Here is a 21,220-nt window from a genome sequence, read left to right as displayed (position 1 = left end):
GAACATTATGAAATGACTCTCCAGAACCCATAGTTTATGAAAAATGTGTGTATTTTCTGGCGTGGTATTCCCCTTTAAAGCACAACTCTACAGCTGTGGCAGTATTATATGTTTGTAATGTGAATTGTTGTTTTGTGTTTCAGGAAAAACATTGTAATGAGCGTGCATTGATGGAAGCTGCAGCTAAACGTGCAGAGCAAGCTGCAAGAGGTGTTCAGACTAACGAACAACAACCTGGCCAATCATCGCAACCACTTGTTTACAATGCACACACAGCATTCCATGCAATCAGGAGAAGTTTAAATGTACCAACACTCAAAGAATTATTGGTAAGAACACGGTTTAAATTCTACTATAAATGCACCACTTTCTATTAACTTAGTACTGTATATGTTCACTTCTTACTGGGGGCTTGTAAGGTCTCTTCTAATAAGTTCTATCAGGTCTGTTATTTTATCTGGGAATAGATTTATCAATAGCCTTAGTATTGTTTGGGTAAGGTTTGAAGAGATTAATATCTCCTCACTTTGTTTGTTTTCCCAGAATGCTTCATCCCAATGTACAGGTCTCTCTAAGCCAATTTGACCAAGTTAGATAATGAGTTGAGAAATACTGCAAATGCAGGGTTGGCTAAAATGACTTTCTAAGAGTCCCACTAGCATCAAGAAATACAGCTGAAATAAAATCAACCTCGCCTTTGTTCCCCTTTAATATTGGGTAGCCCTGTATGATAGTAAATATAACATCCAGTTATTTCAACTTCATGTAAAAATGCACCTAAGAAAAAAACTCTTTAAACTTCTGTTGTTACACTTTACTTAAAATCAACCAAACAAATATAGGGTCACCATACAAATTTTTGAAATCCAATATGGCCGCCAAATCCAATATGGCCACCGAATCCAATATGGCTGCCGAATACTATGCTAACTCAATTTGAAAATTAAAGATTGTCAATTTCCTCAAAAAAGAGATGGTGAACCCAAAAATTTCTTTCATTATTTCAAAAGGACTGGAAGCTAGCTTCCATATGAGAATGGTTGGAGATTTCAAGGCTTTTATTTTCAGTGAAATTTGTTTCTGAGGCGCATTCTTCCTTAATGTCAGTCATTGACATGTTATGATTGTGTTTACAGGGTGAAAATGAAGGACCAGTCACTAAAAGTATTAGAATAACGTCTGCATTGATTTTGAAAAACTTAGTCCGCCATTCCAGTACAGCAAGACGGTAAGTGTAAAGACTCTTAGTGTAAGATTCTTAAGACTCACATTAATACAATTAGTACTGTTACTCTGTGATTGTTTACTTATCACAGTAATGGTCAATATTGGTGGCAGCAGGTGGGATTTTATGTCATAGTTACCCAGTTGACTAATGTTGACTAATAGTAATTGCAAGTAGTACTGTTACTCTGTGATTGGTTACTTTACACTGTCAAGATCAACATGCTTCAAATTCAGAATCATGAAACTTTACATTGGTGGCAGCAGGTAGGATTTTGTGTCATCTCCCAGTTGCCCACTTGACTTGTCTTAGAGTCATAGTAATACGAGTTACAGTAGTAGTGTTACACTGATTCTGATTGTTTAGTCATCACATTACTAATCAACATTGGTGGCAGCAAGTGGGATTTTGTGTTGTATTTCAGTTGCCCACTTAACTTGTTGTAGACTGACAGCAATACAAGTAGTAGTGCTACGCTGTGATTCTGGTTATTTATTTATCACAGTACTGGTGAATATACTTCAAATTCAAAACTTTACCACACTTATGTTGTTGATGGCATTGTTCATTGCCATACAATCCGAGGCCGGGACCAAATTTTAGGCCTCAGTTTGCGAAATCTTTAGCGCCTTCTTGTGCGAAATGGCCCAATGTCAGTAACCAGAATATGTTGTATTGATTCTACACATGATTTACTAAATTTCATTTCGGCCGTAAATGGGTACAAAAGTGGTTTGAATGTTCAACTAATTTCACACCTCTGAGCGTTTTCAAAGAGTTTGATTTCAATTTTGTTGTGATATTATTTCTTGCAGGCAAGTTCTACGCTATGAACGTCACCTTGCCAACCTTGCACTGAACAACTTAGAAGCAGCACTCACCGTCTCCAAATGTTTGGGTGAATTACATCAACAAATTGACCTTGAAAATCAACATCACAAGATGTTTACAAGAAGGTGATTGGTTTAGTCTTCAGAAAAGAGCTGCGCGATTGGTTGCTGCTGGTCCAGTCCAAGTGAAGCTAGCTGAAAATTCTCACACTTATGAGGCTTTCTGATTGGCTGATATTTATGTCTTCTATTTGTGGAAAGAAACCACAAACAAACACTTGTGTTCTGTGTGGTTGATGGCAATCACAGCTGGGGGACATTTTCTAAATATGGACTTAATTTGAATGTTATGAATATGCATAACTTTCCAAATTTGGAAATGGAGATTGCAAACATGTAGCAATATTAGATGCATATGTTTTATTGCATGGAATTTCATTTATTTATTGACAGTGCTTAATATTTGCTTATTGAACAATGTATATTTTCTCCCATATTTCCTTGTCGTTTGGGGTCAAAGGTGAAACTGGGGTCAAATGTCAACTTTCATATCTGTATAAATGCTGTTTATGGTAAAGTTCATGGATTCTTTTGTTTTTCTGAGGGTGCTCAAGTTCTTACAGTTTACTGCAAGGCAAATTTAATAATAAGAGTTCCATCTCTATTCATATTTTAGAGTTTTATAACCACGACATTTTCCAGATGTTATAAAAAATGTCAATTTTTCTGGAACCGAAACTGTCGTTTAAAAAAAAAAAGAATTCTTCTTTGTCACGGCATCAAAGGTCAAAGGTGACATATGATTTGTATAAAGCTACACACCAAAATGTCAATCTGTGTTGTGTTTTTTGAAACAATGTGTATGAAATGAATTATTTGCGAGTCCTTGATTCGACTAGTTTCATATTTTTTTGTAGTAACTTATTAGAATAAATGAAATTGTACACCACAGAGGACAAAATCTTGACTTTATTTCAACTTTTTTACAAATTCTTGTCAGTTCTTTGAAATATGTACATGTGTATATATTGCACAGTCATTTGTTTGTTTGTTTGTTTGTTCAATATGCCTTACTCCAACTGATTTCTCTCTTCTGTAGTGGAACAAGTTCTGTTCAAAGTTACCATGCTTCGTGTGCTGCATAAAATATCTATTTTTGTAAGGCACATGAGAGCAAAGTACGCATACAAAGTTTGTTATCCCAGAGGTTTGTTGGTATTTTATATACCCAGTACCTGAATTTTCAAGGCTGTTGTCATTTGTGACATTATTTAACTTTTAATACAATCAGGTGAAATCAATGTGCTAGTGCGTTTGCATCTATTCAAAATACCAAACTCTAGAGGGCGCAATACCATTGACACCAGAGGGCGCTGTACCCTAGGTAGACTCGCTCCAGACTAAAAGTGGCGCTGAAGGAAGTCCCGTACGTGTTTCAGTTTGGCGCAGACCAAGGTAGCGGCGATACGTATGCAAGTGTACCGTTCACGTTTTTTTCTCGCTGAATAAAAAAATACATCTGATCTGGGGACTTCCTTCAGGGCCACTTTTAGTCCGGAGCATGTAGACTCTAGAGGGCACTGTTCTCATTGGGCTGCAGACTTGGTCAACCTTTGTACAGTCTTTTACTTCTGTTGTCATCTATGAATACAATACTGAAGTTGTAATAACACTGATATGATCATATGATGTTTTGAACACGTTAATACATCACATTGATACTGTAAACCTGGACATTTTCACTGAAGACATATTTTTCCTTATTTCACGAGAAATCAAAACACAAAAATAAGTAGTGACTAAAATGCCTTCTTGTACATGAACACAATGTACCAGTCTGGTAATTAGTAAAAAATTAAGTAGTGACTAAAATGCCTTCTTGTACATGAACACAATGTACCAGTCTGGTAATTAGTAAAAATAAGTAGTGACTAAAATGCCTTCTTGTACATGAACACAATGTACCAGTCTGGTAATTAGTAAAAAATTGTTTTTTTAGAACTAGCTGGACTAATATCGCAAAATTTTATTGTAGCGAAAATATCCAGGTTTACAGTATACACAAATAAATGTGGTCATTATGATGTGTTATATAACTTGCAATGAGTCAGATGAGTTATAACTCGCAATGAGTCAGATAAGTTATAACTCGCAATGAGTCAGATGAGTTATAACTCGCAGTGAGTCAGATGAGTTATAACTCGCAATGAGTCAAATGAGTTATAACTCGCAATGAGTCAGATGAGTTGTAACTCGCAATGAGTCAGATGAGTTATAACTCGCAACGAGTCAGATGAGTTATAACTCGCAATGAGTCAGATGTCCCTTCGCTCTATAAATGGTGCTTTTGCACCCTTCAAGTCATGCCATCAGGCATTTCAAGACACACTAATGTGGACTTTAACCCTGATATTAATTCATACCCAAAGATACCCTGATTGTACTAAAAGTAACTCAGTCAAAGTTCTCTGCATATTATTTCATTGCCGCCAATAATTACTGGTATTTCGACAGAAAAAACCAACAAAACTAATATTGAAACTACAGAAACCAGTAAATATATTATGTGCTGGTAACTTTGACAATGAAAATCAAAAGGGTGGGTGATGAACTCTAGACTATGCATAATTTAGAGAAAAATTAACATACTAGATCATTGTACATCTTGTATTTCATTCTTCCATGGCCTGTAATTATATTATATCACTGATGACGATATCTTACATCCAGTAATCTGGTTTCTTAAATTTCATAAACAAACAAACCGGCGAAATATAATAATATTATGTATTCTATGACTCTGAGAAGAAATTTTGAACAGTTCATGATTTTGTTTTTCTTTCGATACAGATGAATTTCCTTTTTTTGTTTTTCTGTTTGACTAGTCTGTGTGTATAAATGTAGTGACTTTCTTGGTTTTTTCCTTGCAAAATTTCCCAGCAAGTTCATTCAATATTTGTAACTTAAGAATTCTTAGTCCAACCAAATAAAAGGAGTTTGGTTCATCCTTATTATATTGCCTTTACTCAGTTCACTGTCTTTTTGTTGTGTTTGAGTCCTGTGTGTATGTATGTAATGTATGCATGTATTTATATATGTCTGTGTATATATGTATGTATTTATATATGTCTGTGTATATACGTGTATGTATGTATGTATGTATGAATGTGTGTATGTATGTATGTATGTATGTATGTATGTATGTGTGTTTGTATGTATGTATGTATGTATGTATGTATGTATGTATGTATGTATGTATGCACATGTGTATTTGTATGTATGTATGTATGTATGTATGTATGTATGTAATACTGGTGGTGTGAGTTATTTCATATAACTAGTAGAGATGGGTGTGATATGTATGGATATCAGTGCATTGGAATTCATAATATCTCTTGCAGTAGTGTGAGGATTCAGCTATTTCAAGATTTCATCACGAAACATTTAACAGTTATCAACTTTATCGGCACCACAAGTGGCTCAAACCCATGTATCCACACTTTGGCTGTTGGTAACATTTGAATTGTTACTCTATCGAGACTCCCCATCAACCAAAACTTGGATTACATATACAACTATAGCCAAATACAGGATATAATGGAGTCTAGAAGTAGAAGACTGACCCGTCACAGCTTCCCATACATCACCATCAAGTTGGTAACAGACAGTGACACATCAATTAAAGACATCTAAAGTTTGAAGTGAATGCAATATGAATACAGTTTTTGAATAAAAGTATCTGATTTATGCAAATTAGTTGGTCAGAATTGGCAATATTTAAGTGTCAACTGCTGAAAGTGAAAACTACTATGAAGTAAAATAAGTGCTGTAATACCTGCAATATATCTAGGTAAGTACAATATGAACGATCACTTGTATACAAGAAAGAAAGGGTAGCGGTCTCAAACGAACACACACGCACGCACGCACGCAGACGCACGCACACACACACACACACACACACACATACACATACACGGGATAGATAATTTATTGCCTAGACATTTATATTTGCCTCTAAAAAAGACTCCAACCGTTACAAAACGAAGTTAAATACAAGGTCAACTGTAGATGGCAGTATACATCGCCAAAAGTCGATTTCTTCACAAAGGTCAAAAAAGGCGAAATTGGGGCCGTTTGGACTGCAAAAACGACTTATTGCGTAATAGTTGAAAAATGCGACTTTTCTTCTTCTAATCGACAATAACGTGTCCATGACCAAACCAAATCATCTCTTTTACGTTTCATAATATCAAACATGTAATTTAGAGTGGTTTTTGAAAAATTACAATAAATATTTCTGAAAAAATTAATAAAAAAATTAATGAAAAATGCCATACTTTCGTTATAAACTGAAATTCAAGATTTCTTACAACGCGCAACACTTTGATTTAACTCGCAACACTTTAATTTATGCATTTATAATGATAGGTCAACTGTAGATGGCAGTTTACATCGCCAAAAGTCGATTTCTTCACAAAGGTCGAAAAAGGCGAAATTGGTGGCGTTTGGAGTGCAAAAACGACTTATTGCGTAATAGTTGAAAAATGCGACTTTTTCGTGAGTAACCGATAATAACGTGTCCACGGCCACGCCAAATCATCTCTTTTACGTTTCATAATATCAAGCATGTAATTTAGAGTGGTTTTTGAAAAATTACAATAAATATTTCTGAAAAAATTGATAAAAAAATTAATGAAAAATGCCATACTTTCGTTATAAACTGAAATTCAAGATTTCTTACAACGCGCAACACTTTGATTTAACTCGCAACACTTTAATTTATGCATTTATAATGATAGGTCAACTGTAGATGGCAGTTTACATCGCCAAAAGTCGATTTCTTCACAAAGGTCGAAAAAGGCGAAATTGGTGGCGGTTGGAGTGCAAAAACGACTTATTGCGTAATAGTTGAAAAATGCGACTTTTTCGTGTGTAACCGATAATAACATGTCCATGACCAAACCAAATCATCTCTTTTACGTTTCATAATATCAAGCAAGTAATCTAGAGTAGTTTTTGAAAAATTACAATAAATATTTCTGAAAAAATTAATTAAAAAATTCATAAAAAATGCTATACTTTCGTTATAAACTGAAATTCAAGATTTCTTACAACGCGCAACACTTTGATTTAACTCGCAACACTTTAATTTATGCATTTATAATGATAGGTCAACTGTAGATGGCAGTTTACATCGCCAAAAGTCGATTTCTTCACAAAGGTCAAAAAAGGCGAAATTGGTGGCGTTTAGACTGCAAAAACGACTTATTGCGTAATAGTTGAAAAATGCGACTTTTTCGTGAGTAACCGATAATAACGTGTCCACGGCCACGCCAAATCATCTCTTTTACGTTTCATAATATCAAGCATGTAATTTAGAGTGGTTTTTGAAAAATTTCAATAAATATTTCTGAAAACATTGATAAAAAAATTAATAAAAAATGCCATACTTTCGTTATAAACTGAAATTCAAGATTTCTTACAACGCGCAACACTTTGATTTAACTCGCAACACTTTAATTTATGCATTTATAATGATAGGTCAACTGTAGATGGCAGTTTACATCGCCAAAAGTCGATTTCTTCACAAAGGTCGAAAAAGGCGAAATTGGTGGCGTTTGGAGTGCAAAAACGACTTATTGCGTAATAGTTGAAAAATGCGACTTTTTCGTGTGTAACCGATAATAACGTGTCCATGACCAAACCAAATCATCTCTTTTACGTTTCATAATATCAAGCAAGTAATCTAGAGTAGTTTTTGAAAAATTACAATAAATATTTCTGAAAAAATTAATTAAAAAATTCATAAAAAATGCTATACTTTCGTTATAAACTGAAATTCAAGATTTCTTACAACGCGCAACACTTTGATTTAACTCGCAACACTTTAATTTATGCATTTATAATGATAGGTCAACTGTAGATGGCAGTTTACATCGCCAAAAGTCGATTTCTTCACAAAGGTCAAAAAAGGCGAAATTGGTGGCGTTTAGACTGCAAAAACGACTTATTGCGTAATAGTTGAAAAATGCGACTTTTTCGAGAGTAACCGATAATAACGTGTCCACGGCCACGCCAAATCATCTCTTTTACGTTTCATAATATCAAGCATGTAATTTAGAGTGGTTTTTGAAAAATTTCAATAAATATTTCTGAAAAAATTGATAAAAAAATTAATAAAAAATGCCATACTTTCGTTATAAACTGAAATTCAAGATTTCTTACAACGCGCAACACTTTGATTTAACTCGCAACACTTTAATTTATGCATTTATAATGATAGGTCAACTGTAGATGGCAGTTTACATCGCCAAAAGTCGATTTCTTCACAAAGGTCGAAAAAGGCGAAATTGGTGGCGTTTGGAGTGCAAAAACGACTTATTGCGTAATAGTTGAAAAATGCGACTTTTTCGTGTGTAACCGATAATAACATGTCCATGACCAAACCAAATCATCTCTTTTACGTTTCATAATATCAAGCAAGTAATCTAGAGTAGTTTTTGAAAAATTACAATAAATATTTCTGAAAAAATTAATTAAAAAATTCATAAAAAATGCTATACTTTCGTTATAAACTGAAATTCAAGATTTCTTACAACGCGCAACACTTTGATTTAACTCGCAACACTTTAATTTATGCATTTATAATGATAGGTCAACTGTAGATGGCAGTTTACATCGCCAAAAGTCGATTTCTTCACAAAGGTCAAAAAAGGCGAAATTGGTGGCGTTTAGACTGCAAAAACGACTTATTGCGTAATAGTTGAAAAATGCGACTTTTTCGTGAGTAACCGATAATAACGTGTCCACGGCCACGCCAAATCATCTCTTTTACGTTTCATAATATCAAGCATGTAATTTAGAGTGGTTTTTGAAAAATTTCAATAAATATTTCTGAAAAAATTGATAAAAAAATTAATAAAAAATGCCATACTTTCGTTATAAACTGAAATTCAAGATTTCTTACAACGCGCAACACTTTGATTTAACTCGCAACACTTTAATTTATGCATTTATAATGATAGGTCAACTGTAGATGGCAGTTTACATCGCCAAAAGCCGATTTCTTCACAAAGGTCAAAAAAGGCGAAATTGGTGGCGTTTAGACTGCAAAAACGACTTATTGCGTAATAGTTGAAAAATGCGACTTTTCTTCTTTTAATCGATAATAACGTGTCCACGACCAAACCAAATCATCTCTTTTACGTTTCATAATATCAAGCAAGTAATCTAGAGTAGTTTTTGAAAAATTACAATAAATATTTCTGAAAAAATTAATTAAAAAATTCATAAAAAATGCTATACTTTCGTTATAAACTGAAATTCAAGATTTCTTACAACGCGCAACACTTTGATTTAACTCGCAACACTTTAATTTATGCATTTATAATGATAGGTCAACTGTAGATGGCAGTTTACATCGCCAAAAGCCGATTTCTTCACAAAGGTCAAAAAAGGCGAAATTGGTGGCGTTTGGACTGCAAAAACGACTTATTGCGTAATAGTTGAAAAATGCGACTTTTCTTCTTTAATCGATAATAACATGTCCACGGCCAAACCAAATCATCTCTTTTACGTTTCATAATATCAAACACGTAATTTGGAGTAGTTTTTGAAAAATTAAAATCAATATTTCTGAAAAAATTGATAAAAAAATTAATAAAAAATGCCATACTTTCGTTATAAACTGAAATTCAAGATTTCTTACAACGCGCAACACTTTGATTTAACTGGCAACACTTTAATTTATGCATTTATAATGATAGGTCAACTGTAGATGGCAGTTTACATCGCCAAAAGTCGATTTCTTCACAAAGGTCGAAAAAGGCGAAATTGGGGGCGTTTGGAGTGCAAAAACGCATTATTGCGTAATAGTTGAAAAATGCGACTTTTCTTCTTTTAATCGATAATAACGTGTCCACGACCAAACCAAATCATCTCTTTTACGTTTCATAATATCAAGCAAGTAATCTAGAGTAGTTTTTGAAAAATTACAATAAATATTTCTGAAAAAATTAATAAAAAAATTAATAAAAAATGCTATACTTTCGTTATAAACTGGAATTCAAGATTTCTTACAACGCGCAACACTTTGATTTAACTGGCAACACTTTAATTTATGCATTTATAATGATAGGTCAACTGTAGATGGCAGTTTACATCGCCAAAAGTCGATTTCTTCACAAAGGTCAAAAAAGGCGAAATTGGTGGCGTTTAGACTGCAAAAACGACTTATTGCGTAATAGTTGAAAAATGCGACTTTTTCGTGAGTAACCGATAATAACGTGTCCAGGGCCAAACCAAATCATCTCTTTTACGTTTCATAATATCAAACATGTAATTTAGAGTGGTTTTTGAAAAATTAAAATCAATATTTCTGAAAAAATTAATAAAAAAATTAATAAAAACTGCCATACTTTGGTTATAAACTGAAATTCAAGATTTCTTACAACGCGCAACACTTTGATTTAACTGGCAACACTTTAATTTATGCATTTATAACGATAGGTCAACTGTAGATGGCAGTTTATATCGCCAAAAGTCGATTTCTTCACAAAGGTCGAAAAAGGCGAAATTGGGGGCGTTTGGACTGCAAAAACGCATTATTGCGTAATAGTTGAAAAATGCGACTTTTCTTCTTTTAATCGATAATAACGTGTCCACGACCAAACCAAATCATCTCTTTTACGTTTCATAATATCAAGCAAGTAATCTAGAGTAGTTTTTGAAAAATTACAATAAATATTTCTGAAAAAATTAATTAAAAAATTCATAAAAAATGCTATACTTTCGTTATAAACTGGAATTCAAGATTTCTTACAACGCGCAACACTTTGATTTAACTGGCAACACTTTAATTTATGCATTTATAATGATAGGTCATCTGTAGATGGCAGTTTACATCGCCAAAAGTCGATTTCTTCACAAAGGTCGAAAAAGGCGAAATTGGGGCCGTTTGGACTGCAAAAACGACTTATTGCGTAATAGTTGAAAAATGCGACTTTTCTTCTTTTAATCGATAATAACGTGTCCATGACCAAACCAAATCATCTCTTTTACGTTTCATAATATCAAGCAAGTAATCTAGAGTAGTTTTTGAAAAATTACAATAAATATTTCTGAAAAAATTAATTAAAAAATTCATAAAAAATGCTATACTTTCGTTATAAACTGAAATTCAAGATTTCTTACAACGCGCAACACTTTGATTTAACTCGCAACACTTTAATTTATGCATTTATAATGATAGGTCAACTGTAGATGGCAGTTTACATCGCCAAAAGTCGATTTCTTCACAAAGGTCGAAAAAGGCGAAATTGGTGGCGTTTGGAGTGCAAAAACGACTTATTGCGTAATAGTTGAAAAATGCGACTTTTCTTCTTTTAATCGATAATAACGTGTCCATGACCAAACCAAATCATCTCTTTTACGTTTCATAATATCAAGCAAGTAATCTAGAGTAGTTTTTGAAAAATTACAATAAATATTTCTGAAAAAATTAATAAAAAAATTAATGAAAAATGCCATACTTTCGTTATAAACTGAAATTCAAGATTTCTTACAACGCGCAACACTTTGATTTAACTCGCAACACTTTAATTTATGCATTTATAATGATAGGTCAACTGTAGATGGCAGTTTACATCGCCAAAAGTCGATTTCTTCACAAAGGTCAAAAAAGGCGAAATTGGTGGCGTTTGGAGTGCAAAAACGACTTATTGCGTAATAGTTGAAAAATGCGACTTTTTCGTGTGTAACCGATAATAACGTGTCCACGACCAAACCAAATCATCTCTTTTACGTTTCATAATATCAAGCAAGTAATCTAGAGTAGTTTTTGAAAAATTACAATAAATATTTCTGAAAAAATTAATAAAAAAATTCATAAAAAATGCCATACTTTCGTTATAAACTGAAATTCAAGATTTCTTACAACGCGCAACACTTTGATTTAACTGGCAACACTTTAATTTATGCATTTATAATGATAGGTCATCTGTAGATGGCAGTTTACATCGCCAAAAGTCGATTTCTTCACAAAGGTCGAAAAAGGCGAAATTGGTGGCGTTTGGAGTGCAAAAACGACTTATTGCGTAATAGTTGAAAAATGCGACTTTTCTTCTTTTAATCGATAATAACGTGTCCATGACCAAACCAAATCATCCCTTTTACGTTTCATAATATCAAGCAAGTAATCTAGAGTAGTTTTTGAAAAATTACAATAAATATTTCTGAAAAAATTAATTAAAAAATTCATAAAAAATGCTATACTTTCGTTATAAACTGAAATTCAAGATTTCTTACAACGCGCAACACTTTGATTTAACTCGCAACACTTTAATTTATGCATTTATAATGATAGGTCAACTGTAGATGGCAGTTTACATCGCCAAAAGTCGATTTCTTCACAAAGGTCGAAAAAGGCGAAATTGGTGGCGTTTGGAGTGCAAAAACGACTTATTGCGTAATAGTTGAAAAATGCGACTTTTCTTCTTTTAATCGATAATAACGTGTCCATGACCAAACCAAATCATCTCTTTTACGTTTCATAATATCAAGCAAGTAATCTAGAGTAGTTTTTGAAAAATTACAATAAATATTTCTGAAAAAAATAATAAAAAAATTAATGAAAAATGCCATACTTTCGTTATAAACTGAAATTCAAGATTTCTTACAACGCGCAACACTTTGATTTAACTCGCAACACTTTAATTTATGCATTTATAATGATAGGTCAACTGTAGATGGCAGTTTACATCGCCAAAAGTCGATTTCTTCACAAAGGTCAAAAAAGGCGAAATTGGTGGCGTTTGGAGTGCAAAAACGACTTATTGCGTAATAGTTGAAAAATGCGACTTTTTCGTGTGTAACCGATAATAACGTGTCCAGGGCCAAACCAAATCATCTCTTTTACGTTTCATAATATCAAGCAAGTAATCTAGAGTAGTTTTTGAAAAATTACAATAAATATTTCTGAAAAAATTAATAAAAAAATTAATAAAAAATGCCATACTTTCGTTATAAACTGAAATTCAAGATTTCTTACAACGCGCAACACTTTGATTTAACTGGCAACACTTTAATTTATGCATTTATAATGATAGGTCAACTGTAGATGGCAGTTTACATCGCCAAAAGTCGATTTCTTCACAAAGGTCGAAAAAGGCGAAATTGGTGGCGTTTGGAGTGCAAAAACGACTTATTGCGTAATAGTTGAAAAATGCGACTTTTCTTCTTTTAATCGATAATAACGTGTCCATGACCAAACCAAATCATCTCTTTTACGTTTCATAATATCAAGCAAGTAATCTAGAGTAGTTTTTGAAAAAATACAATAAATATTTCTGAAAAAATTAATAAAATAATTAATAAAAAATGCTATACTTTCGTTATAAACTGAAATTCAAGATTTCTTACAACGCGCAACACTTTGATTTAACTCGCAACACTTTAATTTATGCATTTATAATGATAGGTCAACTGTAGATGGCAGTTTACATCGCCAAAAGTCGATTTCTTCACAAAGGTCAAAAAAGGCGAAATTGGGGGCCGTTTGGACAGCAAAAACGACTTATTGCGTAATAGTTGAAAAATGCGAATTTTCTTCTTTTAATCGATAATAACGTGCCCACGACGAAACCAAATCATCTCTTTTACGCTTCGTAATATCAAATATGTAATTTTACTATTTTTAGAGTGAGTTTTCATAAATTCAAATAAATATTTGAAAAAAAATAGAATAGAATAGAATAGAAAATTAACGGAAAATCGCATATTTTCATTATAAACTTACCTTGAAGATTTGTTAAAACTCGTAAGACATGCGTGTGTCTATTTTATTCATTTATGATAGTTTCATTTTCAGATTATACATTATAAAAAAATTTAAATAAAATTAGGATATTTTTGTTGCTTGCTAGGTGTTGTTGTTGTTGTTGTTGTTGTTGTTTACTCTGAAGTGAACGCTACCCCAGCCTGAGAAAGGAGAAGGATAAGGTCAACTGTAGATGGCAGAATACATCGCCAAAAGTCGATTGCTTCACAAAGTTCAAAAAACTCGAAATTTCGGCCGTTTGGACTGCAAAATTGCGTAATATATGAAAAATGTCACTTCCTTTGTATTGCCCATGGCCAATAGCAACAGGTGCCTAGGGGGCCCTAGTTAATCATATTTTATGAGTTGTTAATGGTAACAGATTACATTTAGGAAAGTTTGATTAGGTTACAATAACTGAAATAAATAAATAAATAATATCAAGAAGGTGATGACAGTAGATTAGTTTAATAAAGTCAAATTTATATAGAATGTTCTCATCTCTCTCTCTCTCTCCCCCCCTCTCTCTCTCTCTCTCTCATCTCCCTCTCTCTCTAATCTCTCTCTCATCTCTCTCCCTCCCTTTCTCTCTCTCTCTCTCTCTCTCTCTCATCTCATCTCATCTCCCTCTCTCTCTAATCTCTCTCCCTCTCTCTCTCTTTCTCTCATCTCATCTCTCTCTCTCTCATCTCTCTCTCTCTCTCTCTCTCTCTCTCTCTCTCTCTCTCTCTCTCTCTCTCTCTCTCTCTCTGTAGTTTTCGTTTGCTTGCAGACATATTCATAGTTTTTTGCAATTGTATTTCATTTGTACTTTTACCATTTTCCACCAATCAGTTTCCAGCTCCGGGTCAATATTTCTGAAATGACTGCACACACACACACACACACATACACACAAACACACACACACAGACACACACACATACATACACACACATATACACACACATATACACACACACACACACACACACACACAAATACATACATACACACATACACCCACACACACTTTCCTTTATATACTGTAATGTGGTACTGTATTTAAATATGACCATTTCCCGCATAAGGTATACACCCCCTGACTACAATGGCGTGTGAACAAGAATCAAAGTCATGTTAACTGAGTTTTTAATCAGAAATTTTATTTAGTGTCTTCTATTTGTTAACAAAGTCAAGAATAAACAGTTATTTGTCTGGAACCCAATCAAATACATGATTTAAAGGGGAACACTACTTCTGGAAATTAGAGCCATTTTTATAAACTCTGGACTCTTGAGTCATTTTATGATTTTATACCATGTACAAATACTTGTAATTTCAAAGAAACATACAGTCGAATATATATTCATGACTCCTAAGTGCATATTCCCTTCAATGTAAAACATCTCATGAATATTCATTGTTCAGCCATGAATAATCATTTCTGTTGACTCCCATGATGCAATATGGCTCATAGCTAAGAAAACCTATAAAATCACACGATTAACTCGATGTTTCTCTGAAATCTCATGATGCAATTGCCCATAGCTAAGAAAACCTATAAAATCACAAGATCAACTTGATGTTTCTCTAAAATCGCAAGTAATTGTAGGTGATGTGAAATGATGAAATGACTCTCCAGAACTCATAGTTTATGAAAATGTCTTTATTTCCTGGAGAGGTGTTCCCTGTAATTCATCCTGTCATACAAGTGACAGGGAATCTTTCACCGTTTTAGATGATCTACAGCAGTGGCAAGAACAGTTCTGAAATACTGAAACAAATATACAGTAATAGTTATGCAAGTAATAGACTAGCAGAAATCGTCGTGAAAGTGTAGAAAGGTTCTATTATCTGCTATCCAATTGTATAGGCAGATACAACCTTACTGCACTGACGAAACGAAATGGGTACCAGAGCTGGCTTTGTTGTGTGGATACAAAAACCGGACTGTAATCAAAACTAGTGTAAACACAAATTTCCTGGAACAGAGATGGAGGGCGATATAAACTTCCAGGCACCTATAACCCCTTATTAGGTTCACGTGTCCATAAGGTCACATGTACTGAATAGCGGATCAATCTGTTGACAAACACTGAAGTGTGCAGTCGAAAATTTCAGGTAAATTTTCAAAGTTGTGTTTGGAACAAAAGTTCAAATTGCATACAATAGTTTTAGCTTGTGTCTAACTTAGTGAGCCGAAACCTGGGTTTCCACTGTAGTAAAATGACTGTCTACAAATCACGTGATTATGCATTAATAAAATTGACAGTGATGTCAGTATTATACAGATTATACCAAAAATTAATAAAAATCAAGAGATTTGAACAAATACACAGGTATGTGAAGACGTGATTTGATCACAAGATAAATAGACATCTATCTATACTGGTACTTCTACTGTAATATATAACAATACTATATACTATATAGAGAAAGGCTAATTGAGAAAATAGATTTGGTTATCTCAATTTTTTATAACTGATTATGTGACACAAAACCAAGGCAAAAAATGTGTGTTTCCGATAACATGGCCCCAGAAAATACGGTAGGTAGGTCAGGATTTAATTTGATTTGATTTAATCTTTTTTTTTTTTTTTTTTGAAAAGTATTGACCCAAAAACAAACGAAATACCAATCAGAATACCCTTTCAGTGTTACTTGATGAAATATGTACAGACATCCGTAGGGAAAGAAAACACACATGCATGAAAGTAAAAAAGACAACAAATTTCTTATCTTTTTGTTTTAAATGTTTTTTTAAAAGTTTTTAGGGTCAGCCATTTAAACTAGGGTTGGTCGAGTTATTGGAAACACAATATTTTTTTTGGCCTAACTTCAGAAGAATTTCACTACAGGATAATCATGCTAATCAAAACTACAAACTCGCAGTTGAAACCATGTCAGAGAGTGTTTGCAAATGAAGTGACATTAAAAAGTGTAACAATCTTCCAGGTTAACGGTGTGCAGAAATGGTCAAACGTGTCACAAATATTTTGAACATTAATTTTTCACAAAAAATCAGAATCAAGCTACGACATCAAACAGATATATCATCCTCTATAATTATACTGAGCTTCGAATGAAAATTAGTATATATTACCCATGATGCATAGTTCTACAGTTTGACCCCCTAGCACAAGATACTTTACAAGTTCAAGATAACAGTGTTCTTTTGAAGAAAAAATACACAAATTTTATCATGTGTGATATTCTATTACATTCAGGACAAATCATAGAGTTTGTAACATGTTGAATACTATTTTACAGTGTTTTTCCCCAAACTGAGTCAAAGTTATAAAATGAACAATTATTTTATTAATGATATAAACAGTAACAGCATACTACTTTAACAGATTCTACCAACTTTCACTGGCTGCTGACCATGGATTTTGTTTGAACTTCAACAGATTATACCTTGTGTAGTAGATATACTGTTTAGATACAGAGCCCACATGGTGTAAGGGATGTCTGTGTGTTATCTTTATTGTGTCTACAGAGCAGACACTGTGTAAGGGATGTTTGTGTGTTATCTTTATTGTGTCTACAGAGCAGACACTGTGTAAGTAATGTTTGTGTGTTATCTTTATTGTGTCTACAGAGCAGACACTGTGTAAGGGATGTTTGTGTGTTATCTTTATTGTGTCTACAGAGCAGACACTGTGTAAGTAATGTTTGTGTGTTATCTTTATTGTGTCTACAGAGCAGACACTGTGTAAGGGATGTTTGTGTGTTATCTTTATTGTGTCTACAGAGCAGACACTGTGTAAGTGATGTTTGTGTGTTATCTTTATTGTGTCTATCTCAACATGAAACCTTGTGATCAGACTCACTGATCTTAATAGTTCATTTAATAGCTTTGACTCACTTTTGGGAAAAGCATTGTAATTTGTCTACCTGGTAAATACCAAACTACAGATATGAAAAGTTCAAAAAATACTGCTAATATATAACTTCCGATATATCAACCTTCCATAACATAAAACTGACTCACATTACTATTATACCAAAGAAACCAAATAACTCCAAAAAAAACGACATCACTATATACCCATAAGAACATGCATAGAAAATGCGGAATATGTATAAACTTAGAAAAATATTTACTACAAATGTATGCAAACACAGAAGCACATATTGACCAAGATACCACAGTGTGGGGTGGGGTGGGAGGGGGGTGGGGTGGGAGGGACGACAAGAAGTGCATTTTTTCATAATCGTTTCGGCAGAAAAAATGTTCAAACTGTAGATTAACCTAACTTTTGTGTTTCAAATTGTGATACTGGTGACAACGATTTGAATTCGATCCTGACTGAAAAGGGGTAGGTAATTTACTATTGTTCATAACCAAAAAGGGGTAGGGATTTCCCTTTCTAGTCAACCACCCTCTGCCCCTCCCTCTCCCCTCCCAGGTTGAAACATTACCACAGCCTATCAACATATTTGGTTGCTATGACAACAAATAAAAAGAACATACTGTATGAACATAATTCATGGATGAAAATTTTGATAACAAATTTTGTAGCCAAAATATTAATTCGAATAGAAAATACATCTTTGGACAATGGATATAAATTTATCATTCAATTCAAATAATCAGAATCATCCTGTATATTTTGTGGTGACTAAATATCAACAACTCTGTGGCAAGAAAGTACCGTAAACGTAGACTTATATACTTTTCTTTGACCCAAATTTTCATACAAATTAACTTTCAACATGTCCAATCCATTGTCAAAATCTATCATAATCAACAGTTACTACGACTGTGTGAATTCTACTAATTTATTCACAAAAATATCTCAAAAATTACATTATAGTAATTCAAGAGATATTTTGCTTTTGACAAATGTTGATAAATCTACCTCCAATTTCCTTTGATGTTTTTATCCAATGGTCACACAACCAAAAATCTAATGTATAAATGGAAAGAAATGGAAAAAAAAGTGTTCAAATATTCTGAAATCTGTTTACAATGTCTTGGTATCTACAGTCTGTATAGATGAATCAATAGGGAACTTGTAAACCAGCCATCTTGAATGGTGCATTATGGGAAATTTGATAACCAATGTTCATGAATCAGTCATTATTGTAATCAATCTGTCTACATTGTCTGTTAACACACATATCTTATCTTTGCTACCCTGGTTCCTGCATGACGGCTCTTCCCGACTGCCACAAATTAGGTTCTATGGTAACTACCGATAATTCCACAATCCTTTGCATCTGAGCACGCTCAGCATGGATTACAAGCTCTCTATCCCATAATATCTTGGCACTGTGGTGTTAGGTCTTCTTATGGCATTTATCTTTCATCTTCTGTCTATCTATGTGCATTTGTTGAGGGCATCTAGCAGGATAGACAATTCACCTAAGGAGAACAAATAGATTTCTGCTAATTATACCAAGATACAAGCCAAGATGTACACATTCAAAACCAATATAAGGGATTTGTTTTCGATTCATTCCTTTTCACAGCCTTGTAATATATGTCATCCAGTTCTCTTGTTATGATTTGTCAATACGTGGTCATGTGATATTGATCAGTTTTATGCTGTTCAATTCAAAGTGACATCACATATACAGCTGGTTACATGATAGGATGTCTTAATAGTTATTCATAATTAGTGGTCAATATTATCTGTAGGTAGCATAGAGGCAAGTTTAAATCTTGCGCGAAAACTGGGTTTTGAATCTGTCAACATGTTCAAACTGTATTAGTTGTAACTGGAGTATCATTTGTCGATCAGACAACCACAATATAGTCACTGAAAATCGTTAAAATACCACTAATTAGACGTACAGACATAATTAGACATCGTTAAAGGGGCACAAGCTGAGTTTATACATTTTTGGGAGAGATTCATACTGTGTATATAAAAGTCACTTACAGTATTCTACTTACTGAAGCATATGTAACTATCACTTAAAATTGACTGAAGTCAAACCTGGTATTAAGATGTAACATACAAACGATCCAATGACATAATTTTTGATACGTATCAAAAAATGTATAGGAATCCATACTATGCAATCAACTGTTCTAACAATGTCATAACACAAATTGTAAGGTCATAGAAGGCAGACATTGACATTAATATTATACTAGAGTAGTTTAATCAAGGTTTTATGGAAGTATTTTAAATTGAGTAAAAGTTTTATAAACTCAGGTTGTGCCACTTTAACTTTCATTGTACAACTTCCGACATCAGACCATGGACAAACAGAACCTGTTACAAACAGGGAAAGTAAACAAATGAATTGGATTAATAACACTTGGTACAGCAGGTTGGAACAACAGAGACTTGTATTACACACCATGATTTGATAAGAACAGTTTCAAGGCCTTTTTATGTGTACATGAAATGCATGGGGAACTGGACATTTGTTTGTGAAGGTGATCTATTATGTAAAGTGACCATAAAACTGTTCTTATCAAATGATGGAATGTACTTCCAACATGCTGTGTCAAGTGTTATTAATCCAATTCAGTTGTATCTTTCCCTGTTTGTAACAGGTTTTATTTGTTCACGGTCTGATGTCTGAAGTTGTACACGGCAGTTTCTCCAACTCAGAAGACTTACTCTTGATATTATTAGCCAGGTTCTTGATTTGGTGTTTGTTCTCTAGGACTTCTAAACTCTGTGTATATGCGTTGTATCTGACAGCAAATGGTCTGGGGATCTTAGTTGCATATGTACTACAGATGAACAGAACAATACACATATCAATACATAGCAATGTTGGCCATATGAATGAGGATTGGGTATTTATTTTGGATTTTTAATCTATAAAATAATTTCATCGTGGCTTCCTACTTGAAAAATCAATGTAGAACAACATAGACCAATACTGTGTTTGTAACTCAATACATTGCCAAAAACGTTCAATAACAAATATTTTGCCATTTAGTGATAGTGCTTAGAGTAATTGCAATATTATATTGGTAGTTGAGCCTTCGGTTTTATACTAAGATAGACACAAACACAACATGTTGATACAACAGTGATAATCTATTGAATGGACATTGGTTTTATTATAGTCTCAGTAGGAAGGCATCTCAGAAAACTAGTTTATTTAGAGTTCCATAAACTTGCAGCGCTGTTTTGGGACTACCAATGTTTACACTATGTTGATCACAGGGTGAATACAATCGCACAACAGAGGAACCGCTATCATCCACTTGTGTAATCTACCACATTAAACAATTTAGTTTGCATCTATCTTAGTAAACCAAAGGCTAGATTACCAGTGTCGTAATTAACATCACATCCCTAGGTACATATTTTTCCATAGTCTGAACAAAACACTCCCTAAATGAATAGTGCCCTAGGAAAATAGAATACAATTTGTGCATGCTCTATG

General features: G+C 33.5%; 2 protein-coding genes across 2 annotated transcripts in view; one reads left to right on the top strand and one right to left on the bottom strand.

Moving 5' to 3' along the window:
• Window positions 1-4,988, top strand: part of LOC144452899 (uncharacterized) — a 51,573-nt gene extending 46,585 nt beyond the window's left edge. Inside the window, exons 17-19 of the mRNA XM_078144103.1 lie at window positions 144-329; window positions 1,137-1,228; window positions 2,041-4,988. Coding sequence (XP_078000229.1) covers window positions 144-329; window positions 1,137-1,228; window positions 2,041-2,185 — 423 coding nt within the window. The 3' untranslated portion in view covers window positions 2,186-4,988. The remainder of the gene's footprint in view (window positions 1-143; window positions 330-1,136; window positions 1,229-2,040) is intronic.
• A 10,037-nt stretch (window positions 4,989-15,025) lies between these two features.
• The window catches only part of LOC144452644 (phenylalanine-4-hydroxylase-like), a 34,306-nt gene continuing 28,111 nt past the window's right edge, over window positions 15,026-21,220 (bottom strand). The window contains exons 11-12 of the mRNA XM_078143783.1: window positions 20,440-20,555; window positions 15,026-19,226 (exon numbers count right to left, since the gene is read on the bottom strand). Coding sequence (XP_077999909.1) covers window positions 19,183-19,226; window positions 20,440-20,555 — 160 coding nt within the window. The 3' untranslated portion in view covers window positions 15,026-19,182. The remainder of the gene's footprint in view (window positions 19,227-20,439; window positions 20,556-21,220) is intronic.

This window comes from Glandiceps talaboti, chromosome 23 (genome assembly GCF_964340395.1).
Source record: "Glandiceps talaboti chromosome 23, keGlaTala1.1, whole genome shotgun sequence".
Classification (NCBI taxonomy): domain Eukaryota; kingdom Metazoa; phylum Hemichordata; class Enteropneusta; family Spengelidae; genus Glandiceps; species Glandiceps talaboti.
The sequence above is the reverse complement of the archived record's forward strand: the minus strand, read 5'-3'. Positions and strand labels throughout refer to the sequence as shown.